At 47.2% G+C, this 19,628-nt stretch overlaps 1 protein-coding gene across 3 annotated transcripts in view; it reads left to right on the top strand.

The window, feature by feature from the left end:
* DGCR2 (DiGeorge syndrome critical region gene 2) overlaps nt 1–19,628 on the top strand; it is a 235,362-nt gene that overhangs the window by 171,960 nt on the left and 43,774 nt on the right. For all 3 annotated transcript variants that reach the window (XM_063964807.1, XM_063964808.1, XM_063912969.1), the window contains one exon: nt 3,826–4,045. In XM_063964807.1, the coding sequence (XP_063820877.1) occupies nt 3,826–4,045 (220 nt within the window). The remainder of the gene's footprint in view (nt 1–3,825; nt 4,046–19,628) is intronic.

A 19,628-nucleotide genomic window follows, 5' to 3' on the forward strand; every position in this document is an offset into this window, starting at 1 on the left:
GGTCAGGAACCTCCTAAAACCAGGAAAAGTGTCAGTACATCAATGCACAAGAGTCCTGGGAAAAATGGTGGCTTCTTACGAAGCAATTCCATTCGGCAGATTCCATGCAAGAATATTCCAAAGGGATCTGTTGGACAAATGGTCAGGGTCGCATCTGCAGATGCACCTGCGAATAACCCTGTCACCAAAGACAAGGGTGTCACTTCTGTGGTGGTTGCAGAAGGCTCACCTATTAGAAGGCCGCAGATTCGGCATTCAGGATTGGATCCTGGTGACCACGGACGCCAGCCTGAGAGGCTGGGGAGCAGTCACACAAGGAAGAAACTTCCAGGGAGTATGGACGAGTCTGGAAAAGTCTCTTCACATAAACATTCTGGAACTAAGAGCAATCTACAATGCTCTAAGCCAGGCGGAACTTCTCCTGCAAGGAAAGCCGGTGTTGATTCAGTCGGACAACATCACGGCGGTCGCCCATGTAAACAGGCAGGGCGGCACAAGAAGCAGGAGTGCAATGGCAGAAGCTGCCAAGATTCTTCGCTGGGCGGAGAATCACGTGATAGCACTGTCAGCAGTGTTCATCCCGGGCGTGGACAACTGGGAAGCAGACTTCCTCAGCAGACACGATCTTCATCCGGGAGAGTGGGGTCTACATCCAGAAGTCTTCAACATGTTAATAGACCGTTGGGAAAGACCAATTGTAGACATGATGGCGTCTCGCCTCAACAAGAAACTGGACAAATATTGCGCCAGGTCAAGAGATCCACAGGCAATAGCTGTGGACGCACTGGTAACTCCTTGGGTGTACCAGTCAGTGTATGTGTTTCCTCCTCTGCCGCTCATACCAAAGGTATTGAAGATCATACGGCAAAGAAGAGTAAGAACAATACTAGTGGTTCCGGATTGGCCGAGAAGGACTTGGTATCCGGAACTTCAAGAGATGCTCACGGACGAACCGTGGCCTCTACCTCTGAGAAGGGACCTGCTACAGCAGGGTCCCTGTCTTTTTCAAGACTTACCGCGGCTGCGTTTGACGGCATGGCGGTTGAACGCCAGATCCTAAAAGGGAAAGGCATTCCAGAAGAAGTCATTCCTACCTTGATTAAGGCACGGAAGGAAGTCACCGTGAAACATTATCACCGCATTTGGCGAAAATATGTAGCGTGGTGCGAGGATCGGAGGGTTCCGACGGAGGAATTCCAACTGGGTCGTTTCCTACATTTCCTGCAATCAGGATTATCTATGGGTCTCAAATTGGGATCCATTAAGGTTCAAATTTCGGCCCTGTCAATATTCTTCCAAAAAGAATTGGTCTCTGTCCCTGAGGTCCAGACTTTTGTCAAGGGAGTACTGCATATACAGCCTCCTGTGGTGCCTCCGGTGGCACCGTGGGATCTAAATGTAGTTTTAGATTTCCTCAAATCCCATTGGTTTGAACCATTGAAAAAGGTGGATTTGAAATATCTCACATTGAAAGTGACTATGTTACTAGCCCTGGCCTCTGCCAGGAGAGTATCTGAATTGGCGGCTTTATCTTATAAAAGTCCTTATCTAATCTTCCATTCGGATAGGGCAGAACTGCGGACTCGTCCGCATTTTCTCCCTAAAGTGGTATCAGCATTTCATCTGAACCAACCTATTGTGGTGCCTGCGGCCACTAGCGACTTGGAGGACTCCAAGTTGTTGGACGTTGTCAGAGCCTTAAAAATATACATTGCAAGGACGGCTGGAGTCAGAAAATCTGACTCGCTGTTTATATTGTATGCACCCAACAAGTTGGGCGCACCTGCTTCTAAGCAGTCGATTGCTCGTTGGATTTGTAACACAATTCAACTTGCACATTCTGTGGCAGGCCTGCCACAGCCTAAAACTGTAAAAGCCCACTCCACAAGGAAGGTGGGCTCATCTTGGGCGGCTGCCCGAGGGGTCTCGGCATTACAACTCTGCCGAGCAGCTACGTGGTCGGGGGAGAACACGTTTGTAAAATTTTACAAATTTGATACCCTGGCAAAGGAGGACCTGGAGTTCTCTCATTCGGTGCTGCAGAGTCATCCGCACTCTCCCGCCCGTTTGGGAGCTTTGGTATAATCCCCATGGTCCTTTCAGGAACCCCAGCATCCACTTAGGACGATAGAGAAAATAAGAATTTACTTACCGATAATTCTATTTCTCGGAGTCCGTAGTGGATGCTGGGCGCCCATCCCAAGTGCGGATTATCTGCAATACTTGTACATAGTTATTGTTAACTAATTCGGGTTATTGTTAAGGAGCCATCTTTAAGAGGCCCTTTCTGTTGTCATACTGTTAACTGGGTTTAGATCACAAGTTGTACGGTGTGATTGGTGTGGCTGGTATGAGTCTTACCCGGGATTCAAAATGCCTCCCTTATTGTGTATGCTCGTCCGGGCACAGTACCTAACTGGAGTCTGGAGGAGGGTCATAGGGGGAGGAGCCAGTGCACACCACCTGACCTAGTAAAGCTTTACTTTTTTGTGCCCTGTCTCCTGCGGAGCCGCTATTCCCCATGGTCCTTTCAGGAACCCCAGCATCCACTACGGACTCCGAGAAATAGAATTATCGGTAAGTAAATTCTTATTATTATTAATATCTTCAAATATGTAAAGGGACATCACAAAGAGTTATCAGAGGAATTATTTATTAAAAGAACACGGTTTAGGACACGTGGGCACTCGCTGCGACTGAAGAGGAGAGAGTTACGAACGCAACTGAGGAAAGGGTTCTTCACTGTTAGGGCAATCAGGATGTGGCATTCCCTGCCAGGGAAGGTGGTAATGGCAGACTCTGTAATTTAAAAAAGGAATGGATACATTTCTGAATGAAAAAGCTATCCAAGGTTATAATACTTAAAATATCAACGTGGTTAATCCGAGGATAACATGAGTTATAGTAGCTAACTAGTGATAAAACATTATTTAGCAAGTATGTAGAATCATCACAACTTAAAACAGGTTGAACACAATGGGCAATTTGCCTCTATTCAACCTCAAATACTATGTTACCCTGACACACCTGATTTGAGGATCCTTTTACTCACTAACCTCTTCCTCCTTGTACGGAAGGGTGTGCATGTGTGTTCTTATCGCCTGATTAGGGCTATCTATGATGCTCCTTCCTTGAGCTTTGGAATACAACTGATTTGCCTGAGCAAGGAGGGGGGGATATATGGATGGACCCGTTGCATGCTGGGAGCCCGGAAAGCTTTGACCAATTGGTGCAAATCCGCTGTCGCTTCTTCATATCCCATTGTTATCCTGTGGACTTAGGAGAAATACCGTTATCAACGGTAAGTTCTTACCAGAACGTATATTTGTAGTATATCTATATAGCAAGCACCACTATGGCACAGTATAAAGCACTATAGGCCTGACCAGTAGCAATGTTGGACGCAGTGGAGTGGTGCAGATAACTCCTGATGATTAACATACAGAGGCACAGTACAGATTCGTACACAAGCACAAAGAAGTGCATTAGAAAATGTTTTGGCCATTCCAGTGTGGTTACAGGGGGTTGGCTAATCAGACTCAGATGTAGAATAGTATGGCAGTTTTGCGGGTGTGTTGCGTGTTTCCTGCCCAGAATTCACACAAGTCACACCGTAAGACCTCATTGTAACTTCATTTCCATCCAATTCCGCTCTCTTCATACCCAGTTTCTGTGTTTGTTGTTGGTATACCAAAGTCAGCTTTAGCTGTAGACTGGTGACACAGCAGATAGATATATATATATATAATTTTTTTTTTTTAGTGAACACTCATTCTATCAGAGGTGTTCATATTTTGGGGGTGTGTACCCCCCTCCTTCCTTTATGTTTCCTAGGGAAATGCCCATCAGGATGGCATCACTATGATGGGACTGCAAGCTGCTACAAGGTGTATTCCTCCGGTGAGAACTACTGGGATGCTGTTCAGACCTGCCTGAAAGTGAATGGCTCACTAGCAACATTCACTACAGACTCTGAGCTAAAGTTCATCTTGGCACAAGAATGGGACATGGAAGAAAGACAATATATAAGAAAGGACCAGCGAAGGTGAGGCTTAAACCTTGAGAAACTAATTATTAATTGAGCTGTCTGGTTAGACCTGAAAGTGACTGTGGGGGTCATTCCGAGTTGATCGCACGCTGCAACTTTTTGCAGCCCGTGCGATCAACTAGACGCCGCCTATGGGGGAGTGTTTTTTTAGCATAGCAAGGCTGCGATCGCTTGTGCAGCCCTGCTATGCAAAAAAAGTTTTGTGCAGAACTAGACCAGGGTATGAGTTACTTACCTTGTGCGTTGAAGGTCCTGGAATTGACGTCAGACATCCGCCCTCCAAACTCCTGGACATGCCTGCGTTCGCCGCACCATTCCCAGTTGATGCCCCGGAATGCCTTCCTCCTGTCCATCTTCTTGTGATCGCGGCAGCGATCGCTTTCTTCGTGCGTTGCGGGCCAACGACGCGCTTGCTCAATGCGGCCGCCGCACATGCGCAGAACTGACCCATTCGTACCGCTGTGAAAAATAGCAGCGTGCAAACGGATCGGAATAACCCTCTATGTGCTCAGGCTAAACAGTGTCGCATTGCAAATAGATTTTTCTAAAAGAAGGGATGAGAATAGCACCCTCTGGTATAGTATTTTACTGTCTGTTAGTTCCCATCACCCCCAATTCAGACACCCTAAAGACTGAGGTTTCCTTTTTATATGGTGGTACGGAACCACTTGTCAATTGCAGATTTGTTATAGACACAATTCTTGGAATGATTGCCACTGTGCATCAATGTTGGTTCCCAAGATGGCCGACCCAGCCATCTCCCTTCCGCACTTACTTATGGAAATAGACAAATATGGCAGCCAGTCTGGTTTTAAAATTAACCAAAAGAAAACAGAAGACTTAGCGGTATATTTACTAAAGTGCAGACTTATAGAAGTGGAGACGTTGCCCATAGCAACCAATCAAATTCTAGATATTTATCTTCTAGAAGGTGCTAGATAAATTAAGAGTAAAAAATGGTTGCAATGGGCAACCTCTCCACTTCTATAAACCCGCACTTTAATAAATATACCCCTTAGACCGCTATATTTCAGTAGGAAACACTCGCTGAGACAACACTATCCTTTCCAGAGGCATTGATGCCAGTTTAAATACTTGGGAGTTCTTATCGCCAAGAGTTATCACCGGCTATTTCAGCTAACTATCCCATACTCCTCACACAATTTAAGATAATCGGAACCTGAAGCGGCTGTTATATTTCATGGAATGGCCGTATCAACTCCGTAAACATGAATTGTTTGCTGCATTGCTCTACCTATCCCAAACTCTTCCTGTGAAGGTCACCCAATATGATTTCACATATCTTGCAACATATCATATCTCAATTCATATGGTCCAAAAAGCTATATGCACCAATATGGCGTCTATCTCCATTTTTGTTTGAATGAAAGAAAATGCTTATAAACTTCTTTTTAGCTAGTATTACATTACGTTCCATTCAGATTGAATAAAATTAATTCCGTTATTTCTAGCTTATGCTGGAGATGTGGTGCTAATGTAGGAACCTTTCTCCAAACCTGATGGCAGCTGCTTGAGGCTCAACCCTCTTTGCAACGATATTAGTTCACTTATTCACTCCATTGTAGGTATCAATTGCTTTCTTGCTCCTAAATCTTTCCTCTTCCCACTGAGCCCACCAGATACCACCCATCATTAAATATAAATTAATTAGACACATACATTCAGCTGTAATCAAACTAACTCCTCATATACTGGAGATTATAGTCTAAGTATGGCATATACTGTACATGCTGTGGAATATATTGCCAGCGTTCTGCACAGCTCCTCCATGAGAACTGTGGACTCAGCATTTTCATGTTCCACCAGCATTTTTCTGACATGGGTACTTTTTTGGAATTTCATTTATTTGGGTAATCCTAATAGAATTTTTTTAATAGGTCCAGTCAAGCCAAACCCTCCCTTCTCCCTTTCCCCCTCCTACTTGATTCATCTCTTTGTTTTCCTTTGTGACAACCACCCCGCACTTTTCTTCACCTATGATTTTTCTCTTGCGTACTAGAGGATGCTGGGGACTCCGTAAGGACAATGGGGTATAGACGGGCTCCGCAGGAGACATGGGCACTATAAAGAACTTTAGAATGGGTGTGCACTGGCTCCTCCCTCTATGGCCCTCCTCCAGACCTCAGTTAGAGAAACTGTGCCCAGAGGAGACTGGATGCACTGCAGGGGAACTCTACTGAGTTTCTCCGAAAAGACTTTTGTTAGGTTTTTTATTTTCAGGGAGAACTGCTGGCAACAGGCTCCCTGCATCATGGGACTGAGGGGAGAGAAGCAGACCCACTTTCCTGGACTGATGGGCTCTGCTACTTAGACTACTGGACACCATTAGTTCCAGAGGGTCGGAACACAGGTGTCGTCCTCGCTGTTCGTCCCAGAGCCGCGCTGCCGTCCTCCTCACAGAGCCGGAAGACAGAAGCTGGGTAAGTATATGAAGTAAGAAGACGTCAAAGGAGGCAGAAGACTTTAGTTCTTCAGAGAGGTACCGCGCATCGGTCGCGCTGCGCGCCATTGCTCCCACACACACACAAGGCACAGCAAGGGCGCAGGGGGAGGGGGCACCCTGGGCAGCAAGAATTACCTCACATAAAACTGGCACCATTATTAGATACTGCGGAGGCAGTATATTATAAAATCCCCGCCAGTATAAACAAATGAGCGGGACCGAAGCCCGCCGTCGAGGGGGCGGAGCTTGATCCTCCAGCACTAACCAGCGCCATTTTCTCCACAGCATGCTGCAGAGAAGCTGCTACTGGACTCTCCCCTGCTGAACAAGTAACGGGGAAAAAAACGAGGGGGGGGGGGGGGGCACATTTATTTGGTGCAAAATATATATATATATATATATATATATATATATATATATATATATATATATATATATAAAAAGCGCTGTAAAGGCTGAGACTTTGTTTTCAGTATCTAGATGCGCAGGGTGTGTGCTGGCATACTCTCTCTCTGTCTCTCCAAAGGGCCGTGTTGGGGGGCTGTCCCCATATTCATATATCCCAGTGTGTGTGGGAGTGTCAGTACGTGTGTCGACATGTCTGAAGCGGAAGGCTCGTCAAGGGAGGATGCAGAGCAGATGGTGGTGGAGTCTCCGTCGGCACAGCCGACACCTGTTTGGTTGGATATGTGGAATGTTTTAAATGCTAATGTGACCTTATTACATAAAAGCAGAGTCCAAGGAAAAAAGTCAATCCATGGTTTTGGCTGTGTCACAAGACCCCTCAGGGTCCCATAAACGTCCCCTATCCCAAATAGCAGACACTGATACCGACACGGATTCTGACTCCAGTGTCGACTACGATGATGCAAGGTTACACCCAAGGGTGGCCAAAAGTATTCATTATATGATTATTGCAATAAAAGATGTTTTGCATATCACAGATGACCCCTCTGTCCCTGACACGAGGGTACACATGTTTAAGGAAAACAAACCTGAGGTAACATATTTCCCCCATCTCATGAGCTGAACGCATTATTTGAAAAAGCTTGGGAATCTCCAGACAAAAGACTGCAGATTCCCAAAAGAATTCTTATGGCGTATCTTTTCCCTGCACAGGACAGGGTACGGTGGGAATCCTCGCCCAGGGTGGACAAGGCTTTAACGTGCTTATCCAAGAAGGTGGCGCTACCGTCTCCAATAAACATACGGGTGCTTTGCTCATACCGGCCATAGCATCGGCTTGGGTTTGTAGCGCGGTAGATACCCTAGAGAGGGATACCATTTTGTTGACCTTAGGTCACATCAAAGACGCAGTCTTATATATGAGAGACGCTCACAGAGACGTCGGGCTACTAGGTTCAAGGGCCAACGCCATGGCGATCTCGGCTAGGCGAGCACTGTGGACCCGCCAATGGACGGGTGATGCCGACTTAAAGAGGCCTATGGAAGTTTTACCTTACAAGGGTGAGGTTGTATTTGGGGAAGGTCTCGCGGACCTAGTTTCCACAGCTACCGCGGGTAAATCTACTTTTTTGCCTTATGTTCCCCCACAGCAAAAGAAAACACCACAGTATCAGATGCTGTCCTTTCGGTCACATAAGTCCAGAAGAGGTCGGGGCTCTTCCTTCGTCGCCAGAGGTAAGGGTAGAGGGAATAGAATGCCTGCTACGGCCAGTTCCCAGAAACAGAAGTCCTCCCCGGCTTCTACTAAATCCACCGCATGACGCTGGGGCTCCACTGAGTCCGCACCGGTGGGGGCACGTCTTCGACTCTTCAGCCACGTCTGGGGTCAGTTGGACGTGGATCCCTGGGTGATGGAAATAGTATCCCAAGGCTACAAGCTGGAATTCGAAGACGTGCCTCCTCGCCGATTCTTCAAATCGGCTTTACCAGCCTCTCCCCCAGAGAAGGACATAGTTTTAGCTGCAATTCAAAAGCTGTGTCAACAGCAAGTGATTATCAAGGTTCCCCTAATACATCAGGGAAAAGGGTACTATTCAGCCCTATTTGTGGTCCCGAAACCGGATGGTTCGGTCAGACCCATTCTAAATTTAAAATCCCTGAACCTGTACTTAAAAAGGTTCAAGTTCAAGATGGAATCGCTCAGGGCAGTGATCTCCAGCCTGGAAGGGGGGGATTTTATGGTGTCACTAGACATAAAGGATGCATACCTTCACGTACCCATATATCCTCCTCATCAGGCATACCTGAGATTCGCTGTACAGGACTGTCATTACCAGTTTCAGACGTTGCCGTTTGGGCTTTCCACGGCCCCGAGGGTGTTCACCAAGGTAATGGCGGAAATGATAGTGCTCCTGCGCAGGCAAGGAGTCACAATTATCCCGTACTTGGACGATCTCCTGGTAAAAGCGAGATCAAAGGAACAGTTGCAGAAAGCGTGTCGCTCTCCCTGAGAGTACTACAGCAACATGGCTGGATTCTAAATCTACCAAAATCACAGTTGGTTCCAACGACTCGGCTGTCTTTCTTAGGCATGATTCTGGACACAGAACAAAAGAGGGTTTTTCTCCCGGTGGAAAAAGCCCAGGAACTTCAGAACATGGTCAGAGACCTGTTAAAACCGAAAAGAGTGTCAGTCCATCAATGCACTCGAGTACTGGGGAAAATGGTGGCGACCTACGAGGCCATCCCCTTCGGCAGGTTTCATGCGAGGACTTCTCAGTAGGACCTTCTGGACAAGTTGTCCGGGTCCCACCTTCAAATTCATCAGAAAATAGCCCTGTCCCCCAGGGCCAGGGTATCTCTCCTGTGGTGGCTGCAGAGTGCTCACCTTCTTGAGGGTCGCAGGTTCGGCATTCAGGACTGGGTTCTGGTGACCAGGACGTGAGCCTCCGAGGATGGGGAGCAGTCACACAAGGAAGGAATTTTCAGGGACTGTGGTCAAGCCAGGAGGCTTGTCTACACATCAATATACTGGAATTGAGGGCCATATACAACGGCCTACGACAAGCGGAGAATATTCTACGCGACCTACCGGTTCTAATTCAATCAGACAACGTTACAGTCGTGGCTCATGTAAACCACCAAGGCGGGACAAGGACCAGAGTGGCAATGGCGGAAGCCACCAGGATTTTGCGTTGGGCAGAAAATCACGTAAGCGCTCAGCAGTATTCATTCCGGGAGTGGACAACTGGGAAGCAGACTTCCTCAGCAGACACCATCTCCATCCAGGAGGTGGGGGCTTCATCAAGAAGTCTTGCAGAAATTACAAGTCTTTGGGGGACTTCCTCAAATAGACATGATGGCGTCACGCCTCAACAGGAAGCTTCGGAGGTATTGTGCCAGGTCAAGGGACCCTCATGCAGTAGCGGTGGACGCCCTGGTGACACCATGGGTGTTTCAGTCGGTCTGTGTTCCCTCCTCTTCCTCTCATCTCAAAAATATTGAGAATCATAAGACGAAAAAGAGTGCAGACAATACTCATTGTTACAGATTGGCCTCGAAGGGCCTGGTATTCAGATCTTCAGGAGCTGCTCACAGAAGATCCTTGGCCTCTTCCTCTCAGGGAGGACCTGTTGCAGCAGGGGCCCTGCGTGTTCCAAGACTTACCGCAGTTACGTTTGACGGCATGGCGGTTGAACACCGAATCCTAGCTGGGAAGGGTATTCCGGAAGAAGTCATCCCTACTCTGATAAAGGCTAGGAAGGAGGTGACGGCGAAACATTATCACCGTATCTGGAGTAAGTATGTTTCTTGGTGTGAAGCCAAGAATGCTCCTACAGAAGATTTCCATTTGGGACGGTTTCTCCACTTTCTACAGACAGGAGTGGATATGGGCCTTAAGTTAGGGCCGAAATCTGTACCTTTTTGGAGCCTATCTATATTCTTCCAGAAAGAATTGGCTTCTCTCCCAGAATTCCAGACTTTTGTAAAGGGAGTGCTACACATCCAGCCCCCTTTTGTGCCCCCATTGGCACCATGGGACCTTAACGGGGTGTTACGGTTCCTAAAATCTCACTGGTTTGAGCCTCTTCAAACGGTTGCATTAAAGTTTCTCACTTGGAGGGTGGTCATGTTGTTGGCCTTGGCATCTGCAAGGCGGTTGTCCGAATTGGCAGCCTTGTCTCATAAGAGCCACTATCTCATTTTCCATGTGGATAGAGCAGAGTTGAGGACTCGTCCTCAATTTTTACCTAAGGTGGTGTCATCGTTTCATATGAACCAACATATTGTGGTGCCGGTGGCTACGGGAGACTTGGAGGATTCCAAATCCCTTGATGTAGTCAGGGCCTTAAAAATGTACGTAGCCAGGACGGCTCGGATTAGGAAAACAGAAGCTCTGTTTGTCCTGTATGCGGCCAACAAGGTTGGCGCTCCTGCTTCTAAGCAGACTATTGCTCGCTGGATCTGTAACATGATTCAGCAGGCTCATTCTACTGCTGGATTGCCGGTACCAAATTCGGTTAAGGCCCATTCCACTAGGAAGGTGGGCTCTTCTTGGTCGGCTGCCCGGGGCGTCTCTGCTTTACAGCTTTGCCGAGCAGCTACTTGGTCGGGTTCAAACACTTCTGCAAAATTCTACAAGTTTGATACCCTGGCTGATGAGGACCTCATGTTTGCTCAATCGGTGCTGCAGAGTCATCCGCACTTTCCCGCCCGGTTTGGAGCTTTGGTATAATCCCCATGGTCCTTACGGAGTCCCCAGCATCCTCTAGGACATAAGAGAAAATAAGATTTTAAACCTGCCGGTAAATATTTTCTCTAACGTCCTAGTGGATGCTGGGAACTCCGTAAGGACCATGGGGAATAGCGGGCTCCGAAGGAGGCTGGGCACTCTAGAAAGATCTTAGACTACCTGGTGTGCACTGGCTCCTCCCACTATGACCCTCCTCCAAGCCTCAGTTAGATTTCGTGCCCGGCCGAGGTTGGATGCACACTAGGGGCTCTCCTGAGCTCTTAGAAAGTTATAGTCTTAGAATTTGTTCTTTTCAGTGAGACCTGCTGGCAACAGGCTCACTGCAGCGAGGGACTAAGGGGAGAAGAAGCGAACTCGCCTGCTTGCAGCCGGATTGGGCTTCTTAGGCTACTGGACACCATTAGCTCCAGAGGGATCGACCGCAGGCCCAGCCTTGATGTTCGGTCCCGGAGCCGCGCCGCCGTCCCCCTTACAGAGCCAGAAGCAAGAAGATGGTCCGGAAAATCGGCGGCATGAAGACTCGGTCTTCACCAAGGTAGCGCACAGCACTGCAGCTGTGCGCCATTGCTCCTCTCACACACTTCATACTCCGGTCACTGAGGGTGCAGGGCGCTGGGGGGGGGGGGGGGGCGCCCTGAGGCAGCAATAAAAACACCTTGGCTGGCAAAAATACCTCAATATATAGCCCCAGGGGCTATATATGAGGTAAATACCCCTGCCAGAAGTCCATAAAAAACGGGAGAATAGGCCGCGAAAAAGGGGCGGAGCCTATCTCCTCAGCACACTGGCGCCATTTTCCCTCACAGCTCCGTTGGAGGGAAGCTCCCTGGCTCTCCCCTGCAGTCTACAAGGGTTAAAAAAAGAGAGAGGGGGCACTAAATTTAGGCGCAGTATACATTATATATATAGATATAAAGCTATAGGGGACATAACTCAGTTAGTCCCTGCAGTATATAGCGCTCTGGTGTGTGCTGGCATACTCTCACTCTGTCCCCCCAAAGGGCTTTTGTGGGTCCTGTCCTCGTTTAGAGCATTCCCTGTGTGTCTGCGGTGTGTCGGTACGGCTGTATCGACATGTTGAATGAGGAGGCTTATATGGTGACGGAACAGAGGCCGATATATGTGATGTCGCCCCCTGTGGGGCCGACACCAGAGTGGATAGAGAGGTAAAAGGTATTAACCGACAGTGTCAACTCCTTACATAAAAGGGTGGATGACGTAACAGCTGTGGGACAGCCGGCTTCGCAGCCCGCGCCTGCCCAGGCGTCTCAAAGGCCATCAGGGGCTCAAAAACGCCCGCTCTCTCAGATGGCAGACACAGATGTCGACACGGAGTCTGACTCCAGTGTCGACAAGGTGGAGACATATACACAATCCAATCCGTGACTTGATCCCGGCAATAAAAAATGTGTTATACATTTCTGACTTTAACCTCTATAAATGGGTTTTAGGTTTGGGGAGAAAAAACAGGCAGTGTTTTGTTCCCCCATCAGATGAATAAATGAAGTGTGTGAAAAGCGTGGGTTCCCCCGTTAAGAAACTGGTAATTTATAAAAAGTTACTGATGGCGTACCCTTTCCCGCCAGGAGGATAAGTTACGCTGGGAGATATCCCCTAGGGTGGATAAGGCGCTCACACGTTTGTCAAAAAAGGTGGCACTGCCGTCTTAGGATACGGCCACTTTAATAGGTACCTGTTGATAAAAAAAACAGGAGGCTATCCTGAAGTCTGTATTTACACACTCAGGTACTAGACTGAGACCTGCAGATAGTGCTGCTGCAGCGTGGTTGGTGACCCTGTCAAACAGGGATAATAGTTGGCAAACATAAAAACATATTAAAGACGTTGTCTTATATATGGGGGATGCACAGAGGGATATTTTGCCGGCTGGCATCCAAAATAAATGTAATGTCCATTCTGTCAGGAGGGTATTAGAGACCTGTCACTGGACAGGTGATGCTGACTTAAAAAGCGCATAGAGAGCCTTATAAGAGTGAGGAATTATTTGGGGATGGTCTCTGGGACCTCGTATCCACAGCAACTGCTGGGAAGAAATAATTTTACCTCAGGTTTCCTCACAGAAAAAGGTACAGTCCTTTCGGCTTCAGAAAAGCAAGCGGGTCAAATGGCGCTTCCTTTCTGTACAGAGACAAGGGTAGAGGGAAAAAGCTGCACCAGTCAGCCTGTTCCCAGAATCAAGATTCTTCCCCCGCCTCCTGTGAGTACACACCATGACGCGGGTGCTCCACAGGTGTAGCCAGGTACGGTGGGGGGCCGCCTCAAAAATTTCAGCAATTAGTGGGCTCGCTCACAGGTGGATCCCTGTTTCTTCCAAGTAGTATTTCAGGGGTACAAGCTGGAATTAGAGATGTCTCCCCCCAGCCGTTTCCTAAAATATGCCTTGCTGACAACTCCCTCAAGCAGGGAGGCTGTGCTAGAGGCAATTAATAAGCGGTATTCCCAGCAGGTAATACTCAAGGTGCCCCTACTTCAACAAGGACGGGGTTACTATTCCACAGGGGTTGGGGTACCGAAACCGCATGGTTCGGTGTGACCCATTTTATATTTAAAATCCTTGAACATAAAAAAAAAAAATTCAAGTTCAAGATGGAATCGCTCAGGGCGGTTATTGCAAGCCTGGACGAGGGGTATTACATGGTATCCCGGGACATCAAGGATGCTTACCTGCATGTCCCCATTTACCATCCTCGCCAGGAGTACCTCAGATTTGTGGTACAGGATTACCATTACCAAGTCCAGACACTGCCGTTTGGACTGTACATGGCACCGAGGGTGTTTTATCAAGGTAATGGCCGAAATGATGATACTCCTTCAAAAAAAGGGAGTTGTAATTATCCCGTAATTGGACAATCTCGTTATAAGGGCGAGGTCCAAGGAGCAGTTGGTAGTCGGGGTAGCACTATTTTGGAAAGGGCTACAACAGCATAGGTGGATTCTAAACAGTCCAAAGTCACAGCTGGTTCCTATGACACGTCTACTGTTCCTGGGGATGGTTCTGGACATAAACCAGAAATAGTGTTTCTCCCGGAGGAGAAAGCCAAGGAGTTGTCATCTCTAGTCAGAGACCTCCTGAAACCAAAATAGGTAGCGGTGCATCATTGCACGCGAGTCCTGGGAAAAATGGTAGCTTCTTACGAAGCAATCCCATTAGGCAGGTTCCATACAAGAACTTTTCAGAGGGACCTGTTGGACAAGTGGTCCGGATCGCATCTTCCGATGCATAGGTTGATAACCCTGTCTCCAAGGACCAGGGTATCTCTACTGTGGTGGCTGCAGAGTGCCCATCTTCAAGAGGGCCGCAGGTTCGGCATACAGGACTAGGTCCTAGTGACCATGGATTCCAGCCTTTGAGGCTGGGGGGCAGTCGCATAGGGAAGAAACTTCCAGGGTATTTCCCTACACATAAATATTCTGGATCTGAGGGCCATTTACAATGCCCTGAGGCCAGCAAGGCCTCTGCTTCAAAACCAGCCGGTACTGATCCAATCAGACAACATCACGGCAGTCGCCCATGTAATCAACAGGGCGGCACAAAAAGCAGGATGGCGATGGCAGAAGCCACAAGGATTCTCCGATAGGCGGAAAATCATGTGTTAGCACTGTCAGCAGTGTTCATTCCCGGAGTGGACAACTGGGAAGCAGATCTTCTCAACAGACACGACCTCCACCCGGGAGAATGGGGACTTCCTCCAGAAGTCTTCCAATAGGATTGTACACCATTGGGAAAGGCCACAGGTGGACATGATGGCGTCCCGCCTTAACAAAAAGCTAAAAAAGATATTGCTCCAGGTCAAGGGACCCTCAGGCGATAGCTATGGACGCTCTGGTAACACCGTGGGTGTACCAGTCGGTTTAGGTGTTCTCCCCTCTGCCTCTCATACCAAAGGTACTGAGAATAATAAGAAGGCGAGGAGTAAGAACGATACTCGTGGATGGCCAAGAAGAGCTTGGTACCCAGAACTTCAAGAATTTATATCAGAGGACCAATGGCCTCTGCCACTCAGTCAGGACCTGCGGCAGCAGGGGCCCTGTCTGTTCCAAGACTTACCGCGGCTGCGTTTGACGGCATGGCGGTTGAACGCCGAATCCTGAAGGAAAAGGGTATTCCGGAGGAAGTAATTCCTACGCTTACTAAAGCCAGGAAAGTGGTTACAGCAACTCATTATCAACGCATATGGCGAAAATATGTTGCATGGTGTGAGGCCGAAAGGGCCCCAACAGAGGAATTTCAACTAGGTCGATTTCTGCATTTCCTGCAAGCAGGAGTGACTATGGGCCTTAAATTGGGTTCCATTAAGGTACAGATCTCGGCTCTGTCGATTTTCTTTCAAAAAAGAACTAGCTTCAGTACCTGAAGTTCAGACATTTATAAAAGGAGTGCTGCATAGTCAGCCCCCGTTTGTGCCTCCTGTGGCACCTTGGGATCTCAACGTGGTGTTGAGTTTTCTTAAAATCACTTTGGTTTGAACCACTAAAAACCGTGGATCTGAAATATCTCACATGGAAGGTGGTTATGTTATTGGCCTTGGCTTCTGCCAGGCGAGTATCAGAATTGGCGGCTTTGTCTTGTAAAAGCCCTTATTTGATTTTCCATATGGATAGGGCAGAATTGAGGACTCGTCCCCAGTTTCTCCCTAAGGTGGTGTCAGCGTTTCACCTGAACCAGCCTATTGTGGTGCCTGCGGCTACTAAGGATTTGGAGGACTCCAAGTTGCTAGACGTTGTCAGGGCCCTGAAAATATATGTTTCCAGGACGGCTGGAGTCAGAAAATCTGACTCGCTGTTTATCCTATATGCACCCAACAAGCTGGGTGCTCCTGCTTCTAAGCAGACTATTGCTCATTGGATTTGTAGTACAATTCAGCTTGCACATACTGTGGCAGGCCTGCCACAGCCAAAATCTGTCAATGCCCATTCCACAAGGAAGGTGGGCTCATCTTGGGCGGCTGCCCGAGGGGTCTCGGCTTTACAACTTTGCCGAGCAGCTACTTGGTCAGGGGCAAACACGTTTGCAAAATTCTACAAATTTGATACCCTGGCTGAGGAGGACCTGGAGTTCTCTCATTCGGTGCTGCAGAGTCATCCGCACTCTCCCGCCCGTTTGGGAGCTTTGGTATAATCCCCATGGTCCTTACGGAGTTCCCAGCATCCACTAGGACGTTTAGAGAAAATAAGAATTTACTCACCGGTAATTCTATTTCTCGTAGTCCGTAGTGGATGCTGGGCGCCCATCCCAAGTGCGGTTTATCTGCATTACTTGTACATAGTTATTGTTAACTAAATCGGGTTATTGTTGAGCCATCTGTTGAGAGGCTCTATTGTTTCATACTGTTAACTGTGTTTCATATCACGAGTTGTACGGTGTGATTGGTGTAGCTGGTATGAGTCTTACCCGGGATTCAAAATCCTTCCTTATTGTGTACGCTCGTCCGGGCACAGTACCTAACTGAGGCTTGGAGGAGGGTCATAGTGGGAGGAGCCAGTGCACACCAGGTAGTCTAAGATCTTTCTAGAGTGCCCAGCCTCCTTCGGAGCCCGCTATTCCCCATGGTCCTTACGGAGTTCCCAGCATCCACTACGGACTACGAGAAATAGAATTACCGGTGAGTAAATTCTTATTTTTCTCCTAGTCCGTAGAGGATGCTGGGCGCCCGTCCCAGTGCGGACAAAATTCTGGAAGACTTGTATATAGTTGTTGCTTACATAAGGGTTATGTTACAGTTAAGATCCGTCGTTGGCTGATACTGTTTTGTTCATACTGTTAACTGGTTACGTATATTCCAGGTTATACGGTGTGGATGGTGTGGGCTGGTATGAATCTTGCCCTTAGATTAACATTAATCCTTTCCTCGTACTGTCCGTTTCCTCTGGGCACAGTTTCTCTAACTGAGGTCTGGAGGAGGAGCCAGTGCACACCCATTCTATCCTAAAGTCTTTAGAGTGCCCATGTCTCCTGCGGAGCCCGTCTATACCCCATGGTCCTTACGGAGTCCCCAGCATCCTCTACGGACTAGGAGAAAAAGATTTACCAGTAGGTTTAAAATCTTATTTTTAAGCCTTTATTTGTTTATAATTTATATGATTGTGGTTTACAGCTTAAGAAAACCCCAAATACAAAATCTCAGAAAATTACAATATTACATGAAAGCAATAAATAAAAAAAAAAGGATTTTAAATACAGAAATGTCGGCCCTCTGAAAAGTATAATCATGCATATGTACTCAGTACTTGGTTTAGGCCCCTTTTGCATGAATTACTGCCTCAATGCAGCGTGGCTTGGATTCTATCAGCCTGTGACACTGCTGCGGTGTTATGGAAGACCAGGATGCTTCAATATCGGCCTTCAGTTCTTCTGCATTTTTCGGTCTCGTGTCTCATCTTTCTCTTGGCAATGCTCCATAGATTCTCTAAGGCAGTGTTTTTCAACCACTGTGCCGTGGCTCACTAGTGTGCCCTGAGTAGTCTCCAGGTGTGCCGCCATAGAAGCAGAGCCAGGCCCGTACGTATTTTGCTGCTATGGAGGCTCTGAAACGATCAATACTGGTGAGTTTAGTGGTTGAAGAGCCAGTTCTAATTTTGGGCCCCGGCAGTGTTAGGCTCTTCTGGCTTTCACAGATGTGGCTCAGGCGTTACCTATGGAGAAGCTGCAACATGACATCCTAGGACACGCAACTGCACCATGCATCACCATTATATTTGTGTGAGCCTTGGCAGTATTTAAATGTTGTTCAGTGTGCCGCGAGTTGTAAAAGGTTGAAAATCTCTGCTCTAAAGGGTTCAGGTCACGCGAGTTTGCTGGCCAATCCAGCACAGTAATCCCACGGTCATTGAACCAGGTTTTGGTACTTTTGGCAGTGTGGGCAGGTGCCATGTCCTGCTGGAAAATGAAGCCAGCATCTCCAATGTCGTATTACTCCGCTCCTGAACAACGAACAACGTCAGAAGCGTAAAGAAAAAAAGAACTGGTCTGTTGCTCAGTGGTCCAAAGTCCTCTTTTCTGATGAGAGGAAATTTTGCATCTCAGTTGGAAACCAGGGTCCCAGAGTATGGAGGAATAATGGAGAGGCACACAAGATGCTTGAAGTCCAATGTGAAGTTTCTACAGTCTGTGTTAATTTGGGGAGCCATGTCTTCTGCTGGTGTTGGTCCACTGTGCTTTATTAAGTCCAGAGTCAACGCAGCCTTCTACATGGACATTTTAGAGCACTTAATGCATCCTTCAGCAGACAAGCTTTATGGAGATGCTGACTTCATTTTCTGGCAGGACTTGGCACCTGCCCACACTGCCCAAAGTACCAAAACCTGGTTCAATGACCGTGGGATTACTTTGCTGGATTGGCCAGCAAACTCTCCTGACATGAACCCCAAGAGAAAGATGAGAGACATGAGACCGAGCAATGTAGAAGAGGTGAAGGCTGCTATTGAAGCATCCTGGACTTCCATAACACCTCAGCAGTGCCACAGGCTGATAGAATCCATGCCACGCCGCATTGAGGCAGTATTTCATGCAAAAGGGGCCCAAACCAAGTACTGAGTACATATGCATGATTATACTTTTCAGAGGGCCGACATTTCTGTATTTTAGGTCCTTTTTTTTAATTGATTTTATGTAATGTTCTAATTTTCTGAGATTTTGTATTTGGGGTTTTCTTAAGATGTAAACCACAATCCTCAAAATTATAACAACTAAAAGCTTGAAATATCTCACTTTGCATGTAATGAGTCTGTATAATATATTAGTTTCACCTTTTTAGTTGAATTACTGAAATAAATGAACTTTTTCACAATATTCAAATTTTCTGAGTTTCACCTGTATAGGGGAGTATAAAATGGCTTCCTTTCTCTTGAAACAGAGGGCTGTAGTTATTAATTTCCAGAAATCTCTTCAGTATAATATTTTAGATATATTGTGTGACGAAGAGTGACGATATCTTTTTATTAAATTGCATCTAGAAGGGGAATTTTTCACAATAGCCACACTATATGATCCCACTGATTCTAACAATACATTTTAATGTAATATGTATGTTTCTCTAAAGGATTTGGCTGAAGGTGCTATAATTTTAGCAGGTGACATTAATGTAACTTTAAATCCAATACTGGATAGGTCTGGATCCTCTGATGGGTGGAACGGATAGCACACTGTCCTCATTGCAGTTGTTAGTGACTTCTCTCCAGTTGACGGACCCGTGGAGATATCAACATCCTGTCACGCGCCTCCACTAGTATAGATTCCTGGTTACACTGGGCCAGTCTAATCCCTAGAATCCAAGACACTCTAGTAGAGAATATGGCTTTTTCAGACCACGCACCTACTTGGTTCACCCTGTCCCGCTCTACACCCAAGGCCTCTATTTTTAATTGGCGGTTCCCCACATATGTATTTACCTCTCCTGACTTTAAGGTAAATTTGGAGCAACAGTTCTTAAATTATG

The sequence above is a fragment of the Pseudophryne corroboree genome, chromosome 1 (assembly GCF_028390025.1).
Source record: "Pseudophryne corroboree isolate aPseCor3 chromosome 1, aPseCor3.hap2, whole genome shotgun sequence".
Classification (NCBI taxonomy): domain Eukaryota; kingdom Metazoa; phylum Chordata; class Amphibia; order Anura; family Myobatrachidae; genus Pseudophryne; species Pseudophryne corroboree.